The sequence below is a fragment of the Gorilla gorilla genome, chromosome 19 (assembly GCF_029281585.2).
Source record: "Gorilla gorilla gorilla isolate KB3781 chromosome 19, NHGRI_mGorGor1-v2.1_pri, whole genome shotgun sequence".
Taxonomy (NCBI): domain Eukaryota; kingdom Metazoa; phylum Chordata; class Mammalia; order Primates; family Hominidae; genus Gorilla; species Gorilla gorilla.
The window spans coordinates 40,249,194-40,273,690 of NC_073243.2; the positions used below are offsets into that span (position 1 = coordinate 40,249,194).

Below are 24,497 nucleotides of genomic sequence, written 5' to 3' on the forward strand. Positions count from 1 at the left end.
AGTGCTTTAATATTATTCTCACCCCAATTATGTAATTTTGTAGATGGAATATTAAAAAGTTGTAGCACATTACCCTCAATAGCTTTTAGTTTTTATTTATCTACTTTTGAGATGGGGTTTTGCTCTGTCATCCAGGCTAAAGTGCAGTGGCGCAATCATAGCTCACTGCAGCCTTGAACTCCTGAGCTCAAGCAGTCCTCCCACCTCAGCCTCCCAAGTAGCTGGGACTACAGATGCTTGCCTAACACCTGGCTAATTTTGTGGGTTTTTTTTTTTTGGTAGAGATGGAGTCTCCCTACGTTGCCAAGGCTGCTCTCAAATTCCTGGGCTCAAGTGATCCTCCTGCCTCAGACTCCTAAAGCACTGGGATTACAGGAGTGAACCACACACCCAGGCAGTATTTAGATTTTAACAATTAAAGTGACTAGGACTAGATAAAAGCTCAATGTGGCCAGGCACAGTGGCTTATTTCTCTAATCCCAGCACTTTGGGAGGCTGAGGCAGGAGGATCGCTTGAGCTCAGGAGTTACCAGCCTGGGCAACATAAATGAGACCCTATCTCTACAAAAAAATACAAAAAAATTAGCTGGATGTGGTGGCATATGCCTATAGCCACAGCTACTTGGGAGGCTGAGGTGGGAGGATCACTTGAGCCTGGGAGGTTGAGGCTGCAGTGAACTGTAATTATACTAGTGCACTCCATCCTGGGTGACAGTGAGACCTTGTCTCAAAACTAAATAAATAACCAAAGAATAAAACTAATAAAGCTCAATGTATAAAATGCTTACTGATGCCTTCTAACTAAACATCTTAATAGCTCACTGAGAATTTATGCTTACACAGCTTTTTTTTACCCTGTAATGACTTGAAATTCTGTGTATTTTGTAAAATTCTTGAAGCAAATGTTTAATCTTTAATTCCCCAAAATAAATTAAATAAGCAAATAAGCAGTTTCTGTAAAATACAGAACTTTTTTTAATCCCCCCACCCCCAGTTCCCAACCCATAAAACATTTTTAGAGGCTTTGCTCTGTCGCCCAGGCTGGAACGCAGTAGCACAATTTCAGCTCACTGCAACCTCCGCCTTCCAGGTTCAAGCAATTGTTGTGAGGCTTACATTTTAGAAGACATAAATTGAAAGCTTGTTTTCTCCTGTGTGAAACAGTGATATCTACTTCACATAGTTGATAAAATTACATAAGATAACAGATATAAAGCACCAAGCAAAATGCCTTCCCTTAATTTAAAAAAAACTAAAGAGGCATTTTATAATTGATAACAGAAGCTGACACTGGTTGGACACTTACTACTTTCAAGACACTAGTTTTTTTGTTTGGTTGGTTTTTTTTGAGACGGAGTCTCGCTCTGTCACTCATGCTGGAGTGCAATGGCACGATTTTGGCTCACTGCAACCTCTGCCTCCCAGGTTCAAGCGATTCTCCTGTCTCAGCCTCCTGAGTAGCTGGGATTACAGGCGTGCACCACCACGACCAGATAATGTTTGTATTTTTAGTAGAGACGGGGTTTCACCATGTTGGCCAGGCTGGTCTCGAACTCCTGACCTCAGGTGATCCGCCCACCTCGGCCTCCCAAAGTGCTGGGATTACAGGCGTGAGCCACTGCACAAGGCCCAAGACACCAGTTTAAGTGTGTTTTACATGTATTAACTCATTTAATCTTCACAACCCTCTAATGAGCTAGACAGAGGTTGAGCATCTCTTATCTGAAAATACTTGAGACCAGAAATGATTCACATTTTGGGTTTTTTCACATTTTTGAATACTTGCAGAATACATGCTGGCTGAGCATCTCTAACCTGAAAATTTGAAATCCAATATGCTCCAATGAGCATTTCCCTGGAGCATCACTTTGGCACTCAAAACATTTTAGACTTTGGAGCATTTTCAATTTCAGGGATGCTCAACCTGAACTATTATTGGTCTATTTTACAGATGAGGAAATAGATTAATTAAATTACCCAAGGTCACAAAGCTAGTAAAGAAATGAAGCTGAGATTCAATCCCTAAGTATTTAACTCCAGGGCCAGCATGCTCTACTGCTGTTACCTGCCCTTCTAGAAAAGAAATCAATCCTCAAGATTAAAAAGAACATGGACTCTAATATATGCATACCACAAATTTTTCCCACTTGTAATTTTCCATAGTCAATTTAGAAAACATTACCAATTCATTCTGCTCAACTATATTCGTCTTTTTTTTGGAGACAGTTTCACTCTATCACCCAGGCTGGAATGCAGAGGCACAATCTCGGCTCACTGCAACTTCCACCTCCCAGGTTCAAGCAATTCTCATGCCTCAGCCTCCCCAGTAGTTAGGATTACAGATGCACGCCACCAGGCCCAGCTAATTTTTGTATTTTTAGTAGAGACAGGGTTTTGCCATGTTGGCCAGGCTGGTCTTGAACTCCTGACCTCAAGTGATCTGCCCCCCTAGTCCTCCCAAAGTGCTGGGATTACAGGCATGAGCCACCACGCCCGGCCTATACTTGTCTTAATTCAAATAAATATATCACTTATCACTTGGACATCTTTATATGAAAAATCAGACTGAAGGTTTATTTTATAAATATGTTTGTGTATGTGCATCTATGTGTATGCATATGAAACTTATTTGTTGTCTTCACCAAAAACAGTGAAAACATAAATAAATAATGTAAAAATTACTATCAGTGAAAAATGTAATTTAAGTCCATGGTGTATCAATCAATCCATTAACAAGAAGGGATGTTCTATTGACTAACGGATGTTATGTGGTTTTGTTTCCCCATCAAAATGCTACAAATCCTTTTCTTCCCAATGATTCCTTACTAACATAAATAGAAGGCAACATCAAAATCCTGATTCTCCTCCCTTACCTTCTCTTTTCTCAATTCTTCTTTTAACATTTCCCTCAGTTTCTGGGCTTTGTATATTCGGTATCTGTCTGAGCATGGCTGTTTCTCTTTTGTTGAAGTGGCAGTTGGCTGTGGAGCCTCTTGATTAATTGTAGATAAGGGATGAGATTCTGAAGGAACACTGACACTAGACTTAACCAGACTAGAGGTACTTGATATTCGCTTTCTTCTCTGTGAAACAGTAGAGGAAGATCTACTGGATTCTTCAACATCATTGTCACCACCAGTCTTTTCAGTACTGTTGAAATTAAAAAAGAAAAAAGAGGGCACATAATCTTCTGTTACACATGCTAGTTTTAAAACCTAGTCTGGTGAAAATCCAAAACTGCAATTTTGTAATTAAAAAAAAAAAAAATTAGTAACTTGAGATTTATGATAATTATGACAGGTTACAAAAAAATTTGTTTAGTAAATATTTTAAATATACGTAAATTCTAATAGACTCTTAATCTTTTTCAAACATAAAGTCCCTAGGCACATTAGAGCACATAATTATAGGCTTACCCCCCCTCAAAACAAATAACCAACTTACAGAACAAAGCTTAGTCAACCTAATTTGAATTACTAAGTAACAAAGTAATAATTTATAATTAATTTATATATAAAATTTTAAAAAATTTTAATTCACTCTGACATTTTAAACTGGTCTAAACTACCGGCATTTTACTTTACTTATCAACCCGAGGTCAGTCAAATCAAATATGCAAAACTTCAAACCTCTGAAATATCTGTATTGCAGTATTTGAAGAAAAACATTTAGTTACAGTAGCCAAACCCAATTCCCTTTGAGGCAAAAATCATTTATCTTTTGTCAGGTACAACTCTACTTATACAGCCATCAGAATAAACTTCAGTCAAAAAAAGTACTCAGTCACCCCAAATTGCATATTAGGTATGGTATACCTCAGATATAAGTATTTCAGGAATGGTCTATAAATGCAACTTAAGTCAAGAAAAGAGGGGGTGTAAGTCAATAATTAAAAACAGTCTACTTTTTTCCTATTTTATAATTACTTCTAAAAAATTAGAAAATGCCTTAACTTATAGAATAACCTTTCCAGGAAGACTTCAATTTAAATTCGTATCTTAGCTGTTATGCCAATGTGATACATGCATTATCTGCATTTCACCCAATTATGTTGAATGCATAATGACAGAATATATATCCTATAGAGTTCTACAACTAGCAAAGACCCACAAAAAAATAAAAAGAGGCCGGGCACGGTGGCTCACATCTGTAACCCCAGCACTTTGGGCTGAGGCAGGTGGATCACTTGAGGTCAGGAGTTCGAGTCCAGCCTGGCCAACATGGTGAAACCCTGTCTCTACTGAAAATACAAAAATTAGTTGGGCGTGGTGGGGCACGCCTGTAGTCCCAGATACTTGGGAGCCTGAGACAGGAGAATTGCAAGAACCCGGGAGGTGGAGGTTGCAGTGAGCCATACCATTGCACTTCAGCCTGGGCGACAGAGCAAGACTCCATCTAAAAAAAAAACTAATTAAAAAAAAAAAAAAAACCACTTTCCCAGAGTCAGTAATGGCAAAAAAAAGTGACTAAAAAACAAATTGTATTCCCCAAACGTAAATGTCAACTCAAAAAAAAAAGTTAAATATCCTTGACCATAAATATCTCAAAACTACAATCTTTGGGCAATTTATTAAATTATCAACCATCACGCACTCATACATAATTAACGAAATCTCTGAGAACTTTATTAATTTAACAGCGACTAGTATCGGTATCTCCTTTCTGTGTAGAAATTTTGAAACAGATTCATGTAATAAACTTGGAAATTACTAACCATCACTGAACTATCAACGTAACACCATACACTCAGCACCAGTTCAGGCCAATAGAGGAAGATGTTCCAAAAATAAATAAATTTTTCACCTTCCTATCACAGCATAAACAGAATTTGTACTATCTCACTTCACTTAACAAGGCTGTTTACTGATTTCCTCATATATATAGAAACAGAGGCCATCTTAGCCTAACATGTCTTAAATTTACTCCATCACCTTTCTAAAAAACTAGTAACTTTTTGTGGGCAACTATTCTGCTATATCCCCTGCAAGGTAGTTAATATCAGTTATCTCCAATCTGCACCAAAACGCTCCAAGTAGGCAATATTATTCCCATTTTGCAGATGAGCAAATTCTGCCTGAGAAAAGTTTACCTGTAGACTAAAAGAGTCCTGAATCCAAATATGATACATGACGCTAAAGCCAGGCTTCTCTATTCAGGAAACACGGTCACCATAGTTAAAGAGGCACACTTCAATTAAGTGACCAGAACTCTTACTCACTGACATAAATCGGCAAAGCCAAAGCAATACTTATCTTCTCCTTTAAAAAATAAATATTTTATAAATTGAAAGACAAAAACACTTCCCTGCAAAGCACTCCAGAAGGATGAAAACTATAGTGACCTAAATTCTCAAATGAATAGTGTGGATATTCTTCACTTCAGGACTGCCATACCCCGATTCTCCCTACCACCACTTGAAGACATGGTCTCCTCTCGGAGAATCTATAGACCATGACAAAATCCACACAAGCCACACCCTGCAGGTCAGACAACCAAACTGCAGTTTGGAGTGGTTTCATCAAGCCTCAATTGAAAGGCTTACTGCAAACGAGAGCGGACTCCTACGATAAAATTCATTTGCTCAGCTTCCAGGTGACATGCCCGGAGAGGCGGGACAAATGAAAATTTTTCCCTCTGCAAGCTCTTACCTGCTCCTAGGGGCCTTTTCTTGGGGCTCCGCTCCACCGAAATCGACTGTGGGCACATCTGTGGGCTCCGCGGGCTTGGAAGCAGAGTCCGTGGCAGGCTCCGGCGGCCTGGGAGACTCCCGTCCACGCTGGGGATTGGAAGCTGTAGAGCCCCTGGCGCCTACACCAGGCCTGACATTCGGCTTCACGCTAAGGCGTGCCCTGCGGAACATGGCGGAGGCAGGGGGCCCGGGGAGGCAGCCTGACGGCCGCTCACAGCCCCGAGCCCCGGCGGCTGCCCGGAAAAGGGATTAGGAACTACGCCCTCCCCACAAAGCCACACCACCAGCTCAGGGGGCAGCTACCGTAGTTTCACTGCCCCGCCGCCGCCTCTTCCTCTCTCCCGCCGCCGCCGCTTTTTCATGACCCTGCCACACACCGACGGCTAACTTTCACCCTCCTCCCAGCATCCCCGCCCTCACAGGACGCCGGAACTGATTGCGCCATCAGCCAGCGCCGCAGAATGACGTCAGACGCACAGCACTGGGAGCCATGGTAACTACCAAGCTACTGAGACTGGGTTACCTGCGGACCAGAAATTGAGATGCAGAGATATTTGCTCTTTCTTCTCCAGGAGTCCTTAGGAGTAGTTGAAAAGAGGAAAAGAAGAAAGTCCACTTCTCTGCTCAAACCTTTACTGGAACTATTAAAATCGCTGGCCGATTTTGTTTTTTGAAGATCCTGAAGGGTTTAGAAATTCTAAATTGAGTAGACATAGATTAAAAATGCTGGTGTGAAGAAACTGATAATAGTTACCTCCCAGGAGAGGAATGTGTTTCTGGAAAACACGTCGTGGTAGGAAGACCATTTACCGTACGCCTTTGTGTACTTTTTTGTTTTTGTCCTTTGAGACAGGGTCTTGCTCTGTCGCCTAGGCTGGAGTGTGCAGTTGCGCGATCTTGGCTCACTGCAGCCTCCACCTCTTGGACTCAGGCGATCCTCCCGTCACAGCCTCCCAAGTTGCTGGGACCACAGGCACGCGCCACGACACCCGGCTAATTTTTTTTTTCTCGTATATTTAGTAGAGACGGGGTTCGTCATGTTGCCTAGGCTGATCTTGAACTCCTAGGCTCAAGCGAGCCACCCATTTGGCCTCCCAAAGTGCTGGGATTACAGACGTGAGCCACCACGCCCAACCTCCTTGTGTACTTTTTAATATGAATGTATCACCCGAGATCGTACCACTACACTCCAGCCTGTTTAAAAATTATTATAGTTGAAACTTTGTAAATTATTGTGAGTATTCCTAATCTGCTTCAGGAGGTAGCAGTAAACAAGACGTTCTGGATTTGGGAGGAGAAAATACAAAAAAGAAATGAACAAGATATTTTTAAAATGTATCAGGCCCGGCGTGGGTGCCTCATGCCTGTAATCCCAGCACTTTAGGAGGCTAAGGCAAGGCAGATTGCTTGAGGTCAGGAGTTCGAGACCAGCCTGGCCAACATGGTTAAACTCCATCTCTACTAAAAATACAAAAATGAGCCAGGCCTGGTGGTGCAAGCCTGTAATCCCAGCTATGGGAGGCTGAGACAGGAGAATGGCTTGAACCCTGGAGGTGGAGGCTGCCGGGAGCCAAGATGGCACCACTGCACTCTAGCCTAGGCGACAGAATGAGTGAGACTCTGTCTTAAAATAAATAAATAAATTAATTAATTGCAATAAAATAAAGTGTATCAAATGTCATGAAATAAATTTAAGGGTTGAATGCCGGGTATGGCGAGGCACGCCTATAATCCCAGCTACTGTGGAGACTGAAGTGGGAGGATCTCTTGAGCCCAAGACTTCCAGACCAACCTGCTCAAAATATTGAGACCCCTAAAACAAATTACCTACACGCGGTGGCTGTGATGGCTCCCACCTCTAGCTCCAGCTACCTGGAAGGCTGAGGCAGGAGGTCCAGGCTGCAGTGAGCTATGATAGTGCCACTGCCCTCCAGCATGGGTGACAAAGTGAAACCTTGTCCCTAAAACAAAAATTTAATAATAAGAAGAAAAAAAAAGAGAGAAATGTACAGGATGATGTGATAGAAAGTAATGGGAGGGAGGCTGGCAGTAGAGTGGCTAGGGAAGTCCTCTATGATGAGAGGAAAAATAGCCAGAGCTGAGGTTGGCCTTGGAGGTATTGGGCCAATGTTTGAACCAGTGATACAAATCCTCTGACTCATGGGAACACAAAGGCCTGACTTTCTTCTTAGAAGGAAAAGAAAATCCTACAAGAATATGGTGATACATTAATAACAAAAGGTCAAAGGAATAAAATTCTGAACTGACTGAAGAAATTGATCACCTAAAGGGAGAACAAAAAAGAGGCAAGTGCTTTTGAGAGTAGGAAGGCAAGACTGAAAGCAGAGAAGGGAAAACATATGTCTCTAAGACTATGAAGAAAATGAAGGTCTGGAGGCCAGGCACAGCTCGTGCCTGCAATCCCAGCACTTTGGGAGGTTGAGGCAGGCGAATCACTTGAGCCCAGGAGTTTAAGACCAGCCTAGCCAACATGGTGAAACCTCATCTCTACCAAAATTACAAAAATTAGCTGAGCATGGTGGCTTCTGCCTGTAATCCCAGCTACTCAGGAGGCTGAGGTTGGAGGATTGCTTGAGCCCAGGAGGCGGAAGTTGCAGTGAGCCAAGATCACACCGCTGCACTACAGCCTGGGTGACAAAGTGAGACCCTGTCTCAAAAAAAAAAAAAAAAGAGAGAGAGAGAGAGAAAGAGAGGAAGGAAGGAAGGAAGAGAAAAGAGGAGGTCTGTGGATTCTGTGGGCTCCCTGCAATACTCTGGAAAAGGAACAGGATCTCAGTTTTATCTTCTTTATTTAAAGAAGCTCAAGAATTCAAGAGAATATCCTGCTAAAGATGTCTCAGGAATCTTGGAGCCACTGCCAGGACTACACAGCTTTGAACAGTATATTCTGATACCAACTGAAGACACAGGGCCTTTCCCCAGATGGTCTTCTGTTCCACTTAAGAGACTAGGGCATTGTCCCAAGTTTTTACAGGTCAGAAAGTAAATAGTGACTAAGATTTAATTTCCCACCAGTAAAGGGATGGGAACAGAATCAGATTAAATTTTATTATTAAATATAAAGTCATAAGACATTTGTTACACAAGTTTGTGGAGTAAATTCTTAGTGGCATCATACTAATTTTTTAAATCTCTACTTTTCTCTGAGAGACATACCCAACACATTTTGGGTACATGGGGTATATCATGTGTAGCCCTACAACTTAAGAACTGCAAAATTTTTCAGCTGCAGAGAAAAATGTTCAATTAGATTAAATTGAGAGCACGTACAAAAACAACTCTACTACTCACCGGCCGGGCGCGGTGGCTTGCGCCAGTAATCCCAGCACTTTGGGAGGCCGAGACAGGCGGATCATGAAGTCAGGAGATCGAGACCATCCTGGCTAACACGCTGAAACCTCATCTCTACAAAAAAAAAATACAAAAAACTAGCTGGGCGTGGTGGCGGGTACCTGTACTCCCAGCTACTTGGGAGGCTGAGGCAGGAGAATGGCGTGAACCCAGGAGGCAGAGCTTGCAGTGAGCTGAGATCGCACCACTGCACTCCAGCCTGGACGACATAGGGAGACTCCGTCTAAAAAACAAAACAAAACAAAACAAACAAAAAAACTCTACCACTTACCTTCCAATCCCACCCCATTCCCTCTTTAGATGATCTTATCTCTATAAAGAACTGTGCCAGAGGTTGGAATGGTTGAAATCTCATGCTTGAAATCCCAGCACTTTGGGAGGCCGAGGCAGACAGATCACACGAGGCCAGGAGTTCAAGATCAGCCAGGCCAACAAAGCAAAAAACCGTCTCTACGAAAAATACAAAAATTAGCCGGGGCAAGGTAGCAGCCGCCTGTAATCCCAGCTACTGGGAGACTGAGGCACAAGAATTGCTTGAACCTGGGAGGCTGAGGCTGCAGTGTGCGGAGATTGCGCCAGTGTACTCCAGTCTGGGCAACAGAGTTAGATACTGTCTCCAAAACAAAACACGGTGCCAGAAAGTCAATCTTTTCCCTTCAAGTTACTTCACTAAGTGGAAACAGACGCTAGCAGTATTAAGGAAGAGAGGTGGGGTGTGGGGATAGGATAGTGATGTGTGCGAGGCTCTCTGAATTTGAAAGAATAATGACAGTAAGAGCTAACATATTGAGTGCTACCATATGCTGGGGACCTAGTACTTCACATACGTTAATTCAGTTAATGAAGAAGGTACATACCTCCCCATTTTACAGGTAAGAACGCTTTAACATAATGAAATACTGTCCAACTTGACACAGCTACTAATTAGTAGAGATGGACTTTCAACCCAGACAGTTTATCTCCAGAGCTCCTCAGTCTTCACTTTCTCCACCTTCTCTAAAATAGACGATTTTATGAGGTAATAATTGAAGTTTGGTCGCATCTCCTTGAGGATTCGTTATCCTTGTTACTAATGCTTTTGTACTGTATAAATTTCAGATCTTCCAAAATAAAAGTTTTTAAAATATAGGGCAATGTGGGGTATCCAAATCATCTCAGTTTGTAACAATGTTATCGTTTTGTTTTTATTTTTATTTATTTTTTTTGAGATAGAGTCTCACTCTGTCGCCCAGGCTGGAGTGCAGTGGCGCGATCTCGGTTCACTGCAAGCTCCGCCTCCCGGGTTCACACCATTCTCCTGCCTCACTCATCCTCCCCAGCAGCTGGGACTACAGGCGCCGACCACCACGCCCAGCTAATTTTTTGTATTTTTGTATTTTTTTTTTTTTTTTTAGCAGAGGCAGGGTTTCACCGTGTTAGCAAGGATGGTCTCGATCTCCTGACCTCGTGATCCACCCGCCTCGGTCTCCCAAAGTGCTGGGATTACAGGCGTGAGCCACCGCGCCCGGCCTCTTTTTGTTTTTATTTTTGTGTGTGTGTGTGTGTGTGTGTATAACAATGAAAGAGGTGAAGTAATTATACGCTACATGAGCCACAGAAGCATCTCTACACGTGTTTCTACCAATGGCAGATGGTCCACAGCTTTTACGTAGGTTCCGAGGTTATTCTGGGCTATTCTGAATTGTGGTTAAGACTGCACTCCCTGCCATTCTCTCCCCACCAAACAACCTAAGCACAGTCAGCAGCCTAAAACTCCTGAAGCACTGTGGATCGTGACAAGGGCACTGGAATAAACTGGAAAATAAATATGCTTTAGAGTCCGTCTTAAATTTTATTCTCATATCAATTCCTACGCGGTTAAGTCTGTCTCTCATGCAAAATGAAAACAATGAAGCCTAACTTGCAGAGTTGTGTTTAGAATAAGGAAGGAAAATATGTAAAGGACAGTGCCTTTTGCAGAGTTACCCTCAATCTGTTCAGTCTCCATCTGCCCCTCTCCGCCTCCGCAAGGGGATGAATGAAAGCTAATGTGCTTTGCCAAAAAGTAAGATATTGTAGTGTTTATTGTGATTTCCTATTAAAAAAAAAAGTGGGGAGCTGGTGGAGTCCCTGTGCCTGGCGCACAGTGGGGAAAATCCACACACGCCTATCCCTCCGGCAGAACAGAACCCGCTTTCTGGGCTCTCGCTGGGCTCTCCCAGGCGTGTGTAGCAGCAGGGCTCCCGGCGCCGCCAAGTCTCCACGAGCTTCGGAGAAGCTCGTTATAAGAAAGGTGTTATAATTATTTTAAAACATTTAAAGAATATTCTTGACCTTAGCAGTTTATCTACTCCATTTACAATTTCAAATCAATAATTTCTGGCTGATTTTTTAATTACTCGAACTATGAAATCAACACATCCTTGCTATAATGTTATTTATAGTATAAAATAAGTTGTTTGGGGCACCGAAGGGTGTGAGAAGGGAGAAAACATGTATTTGCAGACAATAATTTCTTCTTAATTGCTTGATTATTTCTGAATTAGGTAGAAAGAACATCACAAATTATTAGTCAAATAGATGTATTTTCATAACTGACTGAAATCCTAGAGATAATATAGTTTAATTTCCTCAAATTTTCCAATGAAATTATTCAATAGAAGCTTTTTAAATGGCTTCGGGTTAGAAAACTACTCACTGCTAGAATTTTGACTATAGTCTAAGTTTTCTGATATCCAGTTTAGCTTTCTTTTTTATCTAAAATTTCATCTTATCTTAAACTCATGAGTATATGTGCGTGAAACCGGAATCAAAAATAAAAATTTCTCTTGAAGGCTGGTGAGTTTAGTCATTCAGCCTCCATGATTTAGACATAAGCAGAAATATGTATAATACATGAGAATCTGTTAGCATTCAGCAAACCTCTGTGTGATAGTATTAGCTTGATGCTGCTGCTGCAAGATCAATTTGTTATTAGTTATGTGGCTTGTTTATGTATATGTATTTATAGATCCATTTAAAATAATTAACGGTAATTTTTCAAGGTCTGTTCTGATAAACCACCACAAACAGTGGTAGGGAGGTAATAGCTGAATCTACATTGGTATACAGAAGCAAGATTCTATTTGTGTAAGAATCATAAGACTAATATTTGGGAAATATCTTCATATATCCCCAATTTAAATAATAATAGCCAAGATCAGGAAAAGTCTGTAGGAAATCTAAGGGTTGTTATTCCAGTATACATAAATCACAAGTTCCCTGTCAGCTCAGAGTAATTTTTTCTTCAATAAATCACAATCACAATTTACACTGTTTGGAACAAACCTAAGTAAATGAAGAAAGACTGGCTTCTGTTTATATAGCCACTTAAGATCCTTTTTGACAAAAAATGACTCAGATAAACATATTTGTTTGACATAGTGGGGAGCAATAGGACTTATGTAAAAAGGAAGACATTAGGTTTTCCACTATCAAACACCAAAGGACAATCACTTGCTCTTTTTATTCCTCATCACTAACATATGAGAAAAATAGTTATGGTAACCTATTTCACAGGATTCCCATAAGAATCAAATGAGAGAATAAGTTCTTGGCAAAGTTTAAATGTTGCATTAGTTTGCATTATCATCATTTATTTTATTAAACATCTTGAAAGAGTATGGTCACAATGCTTCTGTGTAAAGTTATGGATGTGTCTGAGAATTTCAAAGAGCCATATGAAACGATAGGATTCATGTGACTTTTAAGAAACCTGTAGATAAAGCATGAACAAATCAGAGATAAACTTTAGCTCCCTAGTACATTTGAGCTTTGCTGTTACATTATGCCACTTGGAGAACTAGGATAGTAAAAATCATCATAATTTTGGCCTAATATATTTTTATGACTGTTCTTGAGATATTTGTTTACTTAGAGTGGAGCTATTTTCTTGTTTTAAAAAAGCAATAATTATTATATTTGAGTGGGAGAGCAAATGAATTGCAGAAGGGATTTTTAAAAATTTGAAATTGAGTAATTTGTGCTAATGGAATTATATATTTGGAAGCTCTGGATGGAATCTATTTTTTAGCCTAAAGTTTTTTTGGTGAATTTTTTTTCTGCTAAATCATACATAACTTTTAATAGCAGAACTGTTACAATAGTTTATCAGTTATAAAATGGTTTTTAAAGATGTGAAAATGATTTTTGTTAATCATAAAATCTAGAAAATGTTCCCATTCTGTTGGAAGTAGGGATTTTGATCAGTTTTAACATTTGGGAACTTCCAAATATTTGTTAATTTTATAGTTATAGTAACCTGACTTTTAGTGGTGGGTTTCTTCTGTACTGACTATGCAACATTGGTAAATTTGCTTAACTTCTCAGAGCCCTAACTTAATTAATTAAAAAATAAAATATTATAATGTCTGCTTAATAGAATTGGACTAAGGGGTTCATGGATAGCTATAGCTGAAGTGCATGCCAGTCACTTACTACATAGCAAGCATGTAATAGACAGTACCTGTTATTTTCATGTGACTACGGTCTCCCCTCACTCCTCCAACAAAATGGTCTTATTTTGCTTTGTTCTTCATGTGTGTACTTTCACATAAAATCAATTAGTGTTCCAACATAGGTTAAAAAAACTACTGAAGAGTCATCATACTCTCTGTAGAAACCATTCAGGGTTTTGAAAGACCTCTGGATTTTATGAGAACAGAAAGGCTGGTTATTTGGAAATGTCATCAGGGCAGTCTCATGGAGTTGGAGTTTCCAGATAGAACCCATCTACTATGGCACAGAGTTTCGTGTGCACCTGTTTTAGTTGGTGATGATGATTGCGGGTTGGCTGGCAGGGTTCAGGAAAGTAAGCCTTGTCTTAATGTTTTAATAAGTTTTAAAAATAGTTCACGATTTAAGATCCTCAGAATGGGACTTAGACCATTATGAGAAACGGAGTGCTTTAATTGCATGACCAACTACACATTAGAGCCCTGGAATCTATCCCACTGTTATTTACAAGTATTGTGTTAAAGACTAGTTGGAACCCTCTCAGGAGAAATTAGCAGTTACATTTTCTTATTTTTACAATTTATGCTCAAGGTGCATTTACTTCGATGTAAGCAGCCTCTTTTCTACTATAACACTCTCATGCCAATCTAAAATTGGATAATGGGTTTCCTGCTTTACAGCAGCAAAAATTGTTCTCCCTCTCCTGAAGTGGTTGACTGGGTTTCTTCACATTCGGCTGTCACCCTCCACCAGCTGAGGGAGCAAGAGACCTCTGCATGGGAGGCTACAGCCCCACCTCCTGGGTCTCCTGCAGGGCCGTCTCCGTCTTCAGAGTAGATGAGTACCTGCCTTAGTAACAGCAATTCAGTTACCCTGAAGTTTTACTTTGTCCAAAAAGTTTCACCAAGAGCTTGTATTTTAATGAGATACTTTAAAAATATATTTGGGAATGTATAAGGCAAACGGATTCTCTATTATTTATACTTAGTGCATTCGCCTACTGAAATTTGAGGGTTTTCTAAGATATATATAAATATCACAATGTAAATATAGCTTCTCGCTCTTCCTCTCTCTCTTTCTCACACACACACGCAAGCACACGCACCCACCCACACACGCACACACACATCAAGGAAATGCCATATGTCCCAAGTGAGGCCCACTGGAAAAAAAACAAAAGTGCTGAACATATCACTCAGGATCATTGTGAGAGGACAGTCGTCAGCTTTCTCTCTGGCAATGAGAATTTTCTCACCCTCAAGACATGCAAATTACTTTTTTCATCTGTTCTTTTTATGTTATTTGCATAATTTTCTCCTGCAAAAGTGAGAGCTGTCAAAAATTAACCATTTGGGGCTTTGGCATTCAGTTATGTGACCTTTTCCAGAGAGTTGGATCTCTTCAGGGAACTAGGAACTTGACGAGGAAGTGCTGAGAAGGTGGTCAGTGGCAGAAAGAGCGGATGACGGATGGGGACCAGCAGGTTGGTAACGGCACATAACTACGTTTAAAAAGTTGTTAGATATTTTCGATTCTCTCATATGCTTGTTTTTGTTTTAGTAAATCAGTATTTCAACAGATAATCAAAGAGATGATTCGGTTAGGTGTAGTGCTGTATTCTCCTACGTTACTCTGGTTAATGGTACAATGCAAACATTTTTTGCAAGTTTAATGCTAATTGAAAATGCCGTTTGGAAAACTACACAAGCAAGGCTGTGTTCATGCCGTGGTTTGAGTGCTTGTGTCTGTAGCAATCTGCCAAATATGCTTATTTAGTATGAATACTTCCTTTTTATAAATTCAGAGAGTTGCACTCTGGAGGGCTGTAATAAACCTTTAAATTCATTTTACTTCGACAAAGGTTGAAGTATGTAGCAGGCGAGCGGCAGGGACAAGTGCAGCTATCTCTTTGATCACATCACTTTAAACATTTTTCAGCTTTAAGCTTGTCTTACAAATCAGCTCTATCAGTCTATTAATTGTTTCACTGTACCTAATATCTTACAAGAAGGCACCTTGAAAAACAGCAGGAGAAAGCACATTTGTTTAAGTCCTGCGATGGCTAGCACGGCAGCTAATCTCCTTGCAAATTATAATCATAGTTGTAGTTCATCCATTAGGCTGGAAAAGACAAGATTCCCAAGTGGCCTTGGTGCCTTTTCCAGTTCCCGGGAGACCCACCAACCCTCGGCGTGTGTTGCCTGCGCACCCGGAGCATTCTTGCTAATCAGGTCAATGATTAGCGCCTGGCTCCAGGGACCTGCCAAGAGTGTTAGCGAGCCTCCAAACGCAGCACACTCGCGGAGAATCTCCCGTTCAGAAACATCGCTTAGTCCTCATTTACTCACTGGGAACCTCGGAGGATTTCAGCTGATGTTTTTCTCTCCTTAGACAGTGAGGAGCTCAACATAACAGGGAAAAGGAGCACAGGATGCAGCTACTTGCAGGGTGTTGATTGAAAACTTCGATCTCCCCACCCCATCACGGTTGATTTGACGGATTTCTCACCTCGTTCACAGAGAAAATTTCAATTAAGGTAAGTGCTGCTTTATCCGGGTGACTGCATGGCACTGAATTTCTGCATTGAAAGTTCTAACTGACTAAACTGACATTCTGCACTGCAGCAAGTGACTGTGTCAGGAAAAGCTTAATTTATAAGCAAGTTTCCTGGAGTGAAAACGGCATTGGAGATAATGATATCTCAGGGCAATTTCTTTTGAAATACATTCATTCTGCCTTGTATCCAGAGAAAATAAAAGGGAACATGAAAAGATAGTTAATTTCTCATTTTACCTTTTTAATAATCTATTTGGAGGGTTGTGCATTGCCAAGGTAAATTGATTTTGATTGAAGTGATTTGTTGATGTCATATAGTAAAATCTGAGTCTGAAAGCTTCAAAGTTAAATCAGATGGAAAGAAAATTTGCAAATGCGAGTTGAGATTTTGTGCAGCTTTCTACTTTAGCAATATTCCTGAGCTCCCTTTTGGTTTAAGGATTTAGGACTAAATCCCTGAATATTTTAATAGTATCTATTTGGAACTTAAAACTTAAATGTTATAGTTTCTGATGCAAGTATTAAGAAGAATGAAACTAGAAGACTTATTATACCATTCATATAATTTATAGTCCTTATTCAACAGAAGTGGATTTCTTTTATGACATGAATAAAAAAAGAAAGCAAAGGAAAATTAAGTGCTTTCTAAAATGCTTGTTTTTGAAAGAAATCTTCAATAACAGATTATGTGTTTGTAAAAAAATCTTTTTTATGTTTTATTTCATTTTTATTATTAAGATATAATGAATCGAAGTGAAGCTTACATTTCCTATATCATTTAGGGCAATTATCCAGGTAATTCAGATTAAACCATTCCATATTAATTCTTTTTTACCCATTTTCTTGTAAGCTTGTTAAAAATATCTAGAAAGGTATTGTAAGCAACTTTTTTCCAAAGTTTAATTACCTGAACTTTTTCTTTTCTACCTTACTAAGCGCATACATGCCTGATGGTTTTACTCCATATTATGATAAATTTTTATGTAATTAAGAGTAATTAATTATATCACTATAATTATGTGATCTATTAGTCTGCACTCTAAATACTGAAGAACAGCAATCACTTACCTTGATACTGTATGACGTAAAAGTTTTCAAATAATGAAATAAACATTATTTAAAATATCACATATAATACTGAAACAGGTTGATTTTTAACAATTAATTTCTATTGTTAAAGCAAAATGTAAATATCTAGCTGCTTTTGTATAAAGATTTATAATGGTATCTCAAGTGTGCTTTTCAGAGTGAGCACTCGTATTTCCTGAAGTGCTGACTTCCCTTTTCTTCTATGGATCTCTTGAGATGGGACATTTTATAAAGATGTCAGAACACTTTCTAATAATTGGCTATCATTCTGAAATTCTCTGGAGAGCTTTTCAGGCTGATGTCAATGTTACTGCTTCTTCCAGAGAAGTAAACTATTTTCAAGGTTCCCAAAGGCTGATGTGTACTTGGCTACCAGTATGTTTGTAGCTAAAGCCTGAAGACTTTTATCTACTTCTCTTGTTCTGAGACTTCTATCTCTTTTCCCTGGGGAGATGATTTCTCAATAGAATTAAAGATAATTGAGAGAAGAATGTGTTGACTACAGTGACTGTCCCTGGGTCTTTGGCTTCTTTTTTTTTTTTTTTTTTTAAGCAAACTTGATAAACAGAAAGAGGCAACATTAACCAAACAGGGACACACACTTGCTACTAGCGAACTTGCATGTCGCTGAAAACATCTCTATCCTTGTGCCAACTTCAGAATTGATGGTGGCATCAGACCCAATGAACTTTTTTGTTGGATGTATTGACCACTGAAGTGTCTGACCAGAGTACGTCCATTGAAGGTTGTGTTTACTGTCTAATGAAATATCTATGTTTAAAAATTGAGGGAATTGTAGTTCTCATTCAGAAAACAACAAATCCCCAATACACATGTTTACTTATATAACGAACCACCATATGTACCCCTGAACTAAAAATACAAATTTAATTTAAAAAATTAAAAATGCAATTGCTTAAAGGAGTTTTACCATTGTCATAGTTGTCTGAATTTGCAATATACTGATAAGAGGATGAAGAAAATCTTGGGTTCAACTGAGAATTAGTAACAGTTTATTTTACTTAGCATCTGCCTCCTTAATCTATATTGAATTCCATTTTTCATTTGATTGAGGGTAGTTTATTTCTTCTGTAAGATGGGAAAACATCTCATAGGATAACATCACTTAGAGTAGGAAGTCTCAAAATTTAAATAAAATAATCTTTTAAAACTTTACAAAACTTGCTTCAAGTTCTTCTATAACTTGCTCCTCAATAAGTAATATGTTCAATAAAAGACACTAGAGATAGGCAGTATCTAATCTAGCTCACATGCTTCCTCAACTCAGATAGCTGAGTTATAAACTTTTTATATATGAATAAATGATAAATATAAAAACATATGAAAGTTGAAATGTTAACATGGATGTTATTTGCCCTCATTTTCCAGAAGGAAAGCTGGAATCTGAGAGAGCATATGTAACTGGGCCAAGGGCACACAGTAATGAACCTATAACTAAAATTCAGATCTGGCTGTGTTTAAAACTCATACACTCTATACTATACCTTTTTGTTACCTCATATATGGTGACTGTTTCCAGCACTTGACATGATACTCATGAATATTGTAAGACTATTTTTAAGATAGTACAGAGTAATCATATTACCTTTAGAACAGGTTAACTCTTGTTTACACAAAATAAATGATTTTGTAAATTCCATCACCACCAGTATTGGAAACCAGCATGTACTTTGTTCTTTTAGTTTCTGAAAGAGGTTAGTGTGCAAGTCTTTGCTTCCAGCTAATTCTGATTACTACTGACAGAAAAAGCACTCTACTGTAAGCAAAGTCTCTACTGAAATTTAGTATTTGTAACATATACATCTTTCCAAGAGAGGTTGACACACTCTCAGGATAAAATAAAATAAAATGTAGAGATATAAATTCAGTGTTAATTGTATTGAAATGCGATTAAAAGGAAGTTAAGGGAACTCACGTTAATAGTGAAAGATATTCACAATATTAGAAAAGGTAGAGAAACTAACTGTTGGAATTGAATGTTGGAAGTGGACTTCAGAAAAAACAGACTTACATATTCAGCAGCCTATTTGCTACGCTGACTTTACATAAACTTTCCCCTATGTCCACAGAGGTTTGGTGTAGCTAATCATGTTGATATTGTGGTAATATTTTTCAATTAATATTTGATCTAATCCTGTGACAAGAAGGGAGGGATGTTATAAGATTAGAGGTGACCTGGAAAATTTAATATGATTAGCTGTTATATCCAATGATGTGCTAAGATGGTAACTAGAAGTTAGGTTGTATGGTTATAAAATATGATAATTTATTGTGTTCCAACATGTTCCCAAATCTGGAAAGAGATGACATTGTACCAGATACTGTAAATAACAGGTTCCACAATGACTAGAAATATGTTCAAGGCATATATGTGTATAATCTCCAACAACCAACCAGCGTACTTTCAATTCTCTAGGTTGTTGGAAAACGGTTGGCTTATCCTAATTGTGTATAAGAATAACAGAAAAAACAAAGTATATGTACACATTACCTCCTGTATTACTATTCCAAAAGAATGAATATTATCTATAAAGAACAATATTGTAGAAGAGCTTGTAATGGTAACAATTCACAATGCATAGGTGTTTCCACCAAGAAAATATGACCATGTGTCTAGGCTCTACTGGCCGCAGTAGATTTGATGAGAAATGAATGTGCCAAGGTGTAAGACAGCCCTCTCTAGACTGGCCAATGGCCACCATGTGGCCTTCCAGGAGAACCATGCCAATAAAAATGTTCTGTGTGAAATAACAAATATTTGACTTGGTTATCTTAAATTTGAAATACCATGTGGAGCCTCAGCAGTTAGTGGCCAGGAAAAGAAGTTGAGAAACATAGAAAGGACAGTCTGTGGAAATCATGAATAAGCTGCAGTAATGAGGCCAGTAGAAAAGAAAGAAAAGAGGTTAATTGCCTTAGGTCAGTAAGAACAGACACATTTTCTAACTTACCCTAATAGCTAAGCACAAGAAGAAAAGAGTGCTTCTCAGAGGAAGTACTGTGTTATCCTGGGTTGATATCCCGTATCATATTCCAGGCATACCATGCAGTGGTGAGACTTCCCCATTTTTCACATTCACATTTTTCTCTGTAGTTTTAGTCCTGTTAATCCATTCAAATTGAGCACATCTATTTCCCTTACAAATGAAGATATTACAACTAACTCAGTATCTTACATGTTCATAGTTCTGGTAGACAATGGATAGGGCAGTAATGTTTAGTGGCTGTACATGTTCTAGGTTCAACTACCTGGTTCAAATCCAGCTGAGGGCATTTTCTAGCTCTGTGGCCTTGGACAAGTCAGTTAAGGTGTCTAAACTTTGTTTTTATGTTATTTAAAATTGAGCCAATCACAGTACCTATCCTATTGTAGTGTTCTGAGAAATAAAGGAGGGAATTGATATATCCACAATTGCTCAGGTCCTCAGAAAATGATAGTTGTTATTATAAATAGAGAACCTTATTATTAGCTGTCACCTTACCTGTAAAGTAGCAAAAATTAGAGATCTTTTCTCTCCTAAGCAACAATGAACATGTGGATCTTGCAAAACTTCCAGGAACAATTTCATAACACTGTGTTTATATAAGTACATTTTGAATTTTGGGGCATACTCTTTTTTGGGGGTCCTGTTGGATTTACACAGATGAAGTGGATGTTTCTTAAAAGAATGTAACTTAGGAGCCATTTTAGAGAAACCATCCTATTTGTCATGAGGACTAAATTAGCAACTGAATTCTTTGACTCTTTCTTACGTACATTGAAAGGAATTGAACAAGTCTTGAAAAAGAAGTTCCATTTGACCACTGGTAGTCAACAATCTAACTTGGTATTACAGGGGCCAGAAAAATAGCCCATGATTTGTTTTTGTAAATAGAGTTTGGTTGGAATACAGCCACAGCTATTCATTTCCATCTTGTCAATGGCTGATTGCAAGCCACAAAGCCAGAGTTGAATAGTAGAGCAGAAAAAGATTGTAGAGCCTGCAAAGCTAAAAATATTGGCTATTTTGTCTTTCACAGAAAAGGTTTGCTGACTGCTTCTTTAGAAGAGAAACATTCATCTTGCATGATTTTTTTATTATCAGCATAATGAATATTTGGTAGAATTTTTTTTCTTTTTTCTTTTTTCTTTTTTTTTTTTTTTGAGACAGTCTTGCTCTGTCGCCCAGGCTGGAGTGCAGTGACGCAATCTCAGCTCACTGCAAGCTCTGCCTCCCAGGTTCACGCCATTCTCCTGCCTTAGCCTTCCGAGTAGCTGGGACTACAGGCGCCTGCAACCATGACCGGCTAATTTTTTTTTTTTTTTTTTTTTTGTATTTTTAGTAGAGACAGGGTTTCACCGTGTTAGCCAGGATGGTCTGGATCTCCTGACCTCGTGATCCATCCACCTCCGCCTCCCAAAGTGCTGGGATTACAGGTGTGAGCCAACACGCCGGACCGTGGTAGAATATTTTTAAATGTCTTGAAGATAACTATCTAAATGTCTGTCTCTGGAGAGACTCAGTATTTTTATTTCCTCACACTCACTAATTCATCCATATTTTTCTATGGTATTTAAAACCTCTAATTATAAATTTTGACAAAGTTATCAACTACCAGTGTATATATGCAAAAGTATTCCATTGCATACTTTGCATATTGATTCAAATAATAAACATAGAGAAACTCTTTTTTTTTTTTTTTACAGTGGAATCCATTATTTTTCATCCTCCAAGCCACACCTTATATTTTGGTACATATAGGAATCAACTGCTATGTGACTTAAATAAAGAAGCAGATTCCTGGGTCTCATTCCTGGAGTGCTGATTTCACAAGTCAAACCTTAGTGGGTTTAGTAGGTCAAAACTTTGGTAGATTTCTTTCAGTTGTAGAAAAGAAACCAGGAACCACAGTTTGAGACATATACAGTTGATTCTGACAAAAACAGAATATATAAGAATGTGGCCTAATTATTGGGATTTAAAAAAAAATTTCCCAGGTAACTCTATTATGTAGCCCCAATTGGACACTGATGCTGTAGACCAGCAACTCTCAAACCTTAAGAACAGGCACGCAAGTTATCTGGGGATCTTTTTTAGAGGTTTTAGAGTGTGGCTCAAGATTCTGCATTTCTGACAACCTGCCAGAGAGGTTGATGCTACTGGTGATGAGAAATGCTGCTCTCATATCGCCACTGCCCCCTACTCTGCCCCATGGCTGCCATGGGTGGACTAGTGTCTACTGGAGGACGTTTCACAGGATGAGACTCACTGCCTAGCTCACCTGAATCAGATGTTGATCAATCTTCTTGAGAAGCTTTTCCCATCTCAGGAAGGTGATGAAAAATTCTGAACCAGGTCAAAATTGAGAAATATGTATATTATATTTAATATATAATATAAAATTTTGTGTGTATATTTAATCTATTGTTGATTTCTACATAACTATTTTGGACATAGAATAGTTGGATGTCTTAGAAAGCAAAATATTTAGGTAAGTATCGCTGACATATTTAATTCCTTGCAATTAAGAGGGACAGGGTGTTCATTGCTTCTCCAGTCTCCCTTCCCAATATCTAGAAGTTTTTGGCTATAGCATTGCCCAAGATAACTCCATACTGAAGTTCAAAACTTACCAGAAAATGCTGACTTCTCTGGTAACATCTCAGTTCTCTTTATTCTAGCAATGTAGCCTTAAGACTTTCTTCTTTGTCAGTTCAACTTTCTTCTCTCCCAAAACTGAATTGCAAGGATATTGATTTCATCTCTCTTCTTTATTTAAACTTTTCTCCCTTTCTAATCTCAACTGCCATATTTCTTTCTTATTGCCAAAATCTATAAACAATAGAGGGAAATATATTTCATTAATATAGATATAAATTTTGGATAATTTATATTACCATCATTATGGTAATATAAATTAAAAATTACAAACCTGCCCCCATAATTTCCTATTACTCTTCTCTATTATTTTCTTCTGTAATGTTTAAAATCTTATCAACCATATTCTTTTAAATTTATTTGATTATTGTTTTTCTCCCCACTCCCCATTATTAGAATGTGAGCTCTATGAAGGCAGGCTTTTTGTTTCTTTTATTCAAAGCTGCAACTCAGTACCTAAGATAGTGTCTGTTACAGAGTTTATCCTCAGAAAATATTGTTGACCAAGATTGAGTGAATATTCCAAATTAATTTCTGTGGCTGTTGTGTTAGAATTGAGGCAATTGCTTTTGCTTTTGTTGTTAACGTTTTAACACATTATAAAATCTTAATGTGTAAGATTCAACCATATTTGTTCATTGACATTCATCCATTGAATTTACTCAGTAACTATTGTGTACCTCTTAAGTGTTAGGTGCTGTGCTAGGTGCTAGGGATACATGTTGACAAGGCCTAGTTCCTATGCATAATATGCTCAGCCTGATGGTGGGAGAGGGGAACTAAAGAACGAGTAGTCACAATGCTTGTGGTCTGCCATCATGGAACATATGTACAGACTGCTGTCAATGCACAAAAAATAGCTCCTGACTTAAACAGAGAGGCCAAGAGGAATTCCCTTATCTGTAAATTAAAGAATAGCTTGAATTTAGACAGACAGGAAAAGAGAGACCATTAGCTCCTAATGGAAATCACACTATGTGCTAAAGCACAGTGATATGTTGGGTGCATTCCTGACACCCTCCAGCACCACATTAGTTTGATAGAACATGACAATGGAGTGGTGAATATGTAAAAAAGAGCAGCTTCATTGATGCCTGTGTAAGAGGTGCGAACTTTAACCCAGGAATAATGAGAACTCATTAAAGAATTTTCAGAAGGGCAAGCTAGATTTATTGCTGCTCTAGTCTGAATTTTACATTTTATTTTTTACTACTTCAAATAGAAATACATGTTATCAGCTACTTAAAAAAATACACGTGAATTGGGCTGGGCGCGGTGGCTCACGCCTGTAATCCCAGCACTTCGGGAGGCCGAGGCGGGTGGATCATGAGGTCAGGAGATCAAGACCATCCTGGCTAACACGGTGAAACCCCCGTCTCTACTAAAAATACAAAAAACTAGCCGGGCGTGGTGACGGGTGCCTGTAGTCCCAGCTACTCGGGAGGCTGAGGCAGGAGAATGGCGTGAACCCGTGAGGTGGAGCTTGCAAAGGCTGAGGCGGGAGAACGGCGTGAACCCGTGAGGCGGAGCTTGCAGTGAGCTGAGATCGCGCCACTGCACGCCAGCCTGGGCGACAGAGGGAGACTCCGTCTCAAAAAACAAAAAACAAAACAAAACAAAACAAAAACACGTGAATTCTATGTTTCTATTTCATTGAG

General features: G+C 38.9%; 1 protein-coding gene across 3 annotated transcripts in view; it reads right to left on the reverse strand.

Moving 5' to 3' along the window:
* Positions 1-24,497, reverse strand: part of BDP1 (BDP1 general transcription factor IIIB subunit) — a 210,055-nt gene that overhangs the window by 103,067 nt on the left and 82,491 nt on the right. For 2 of the 3 annotated variants that reach the window (XM_031003234.3, XM_063700695.1), the window contains exons 3-5: positions 9,002-9,115; positions 5,649-6,368; positions 2,874-3,150 (exon numbers count right to left, since the gene is read on the reverse strand). In XM_031003234.3, coding sequence (XP_030859094.3) covers positions 2,874-3,150; positions 5,649-5,860 — 489 coding nt within the window. In that variant the 5' untranslated portion in view covers positions 5,861-6,368; positions 9,002-9,115. Of the gene's footprint in view, positions 1-2,873; positions 3,151-5,648; positions 6,369-7,516; positions 7,651-9,001; positions 9,116-24,497 lie in introns of all 3 variants that reach the window. The other variant, XM_063700694.1, reaches the window with a different exon arrangement.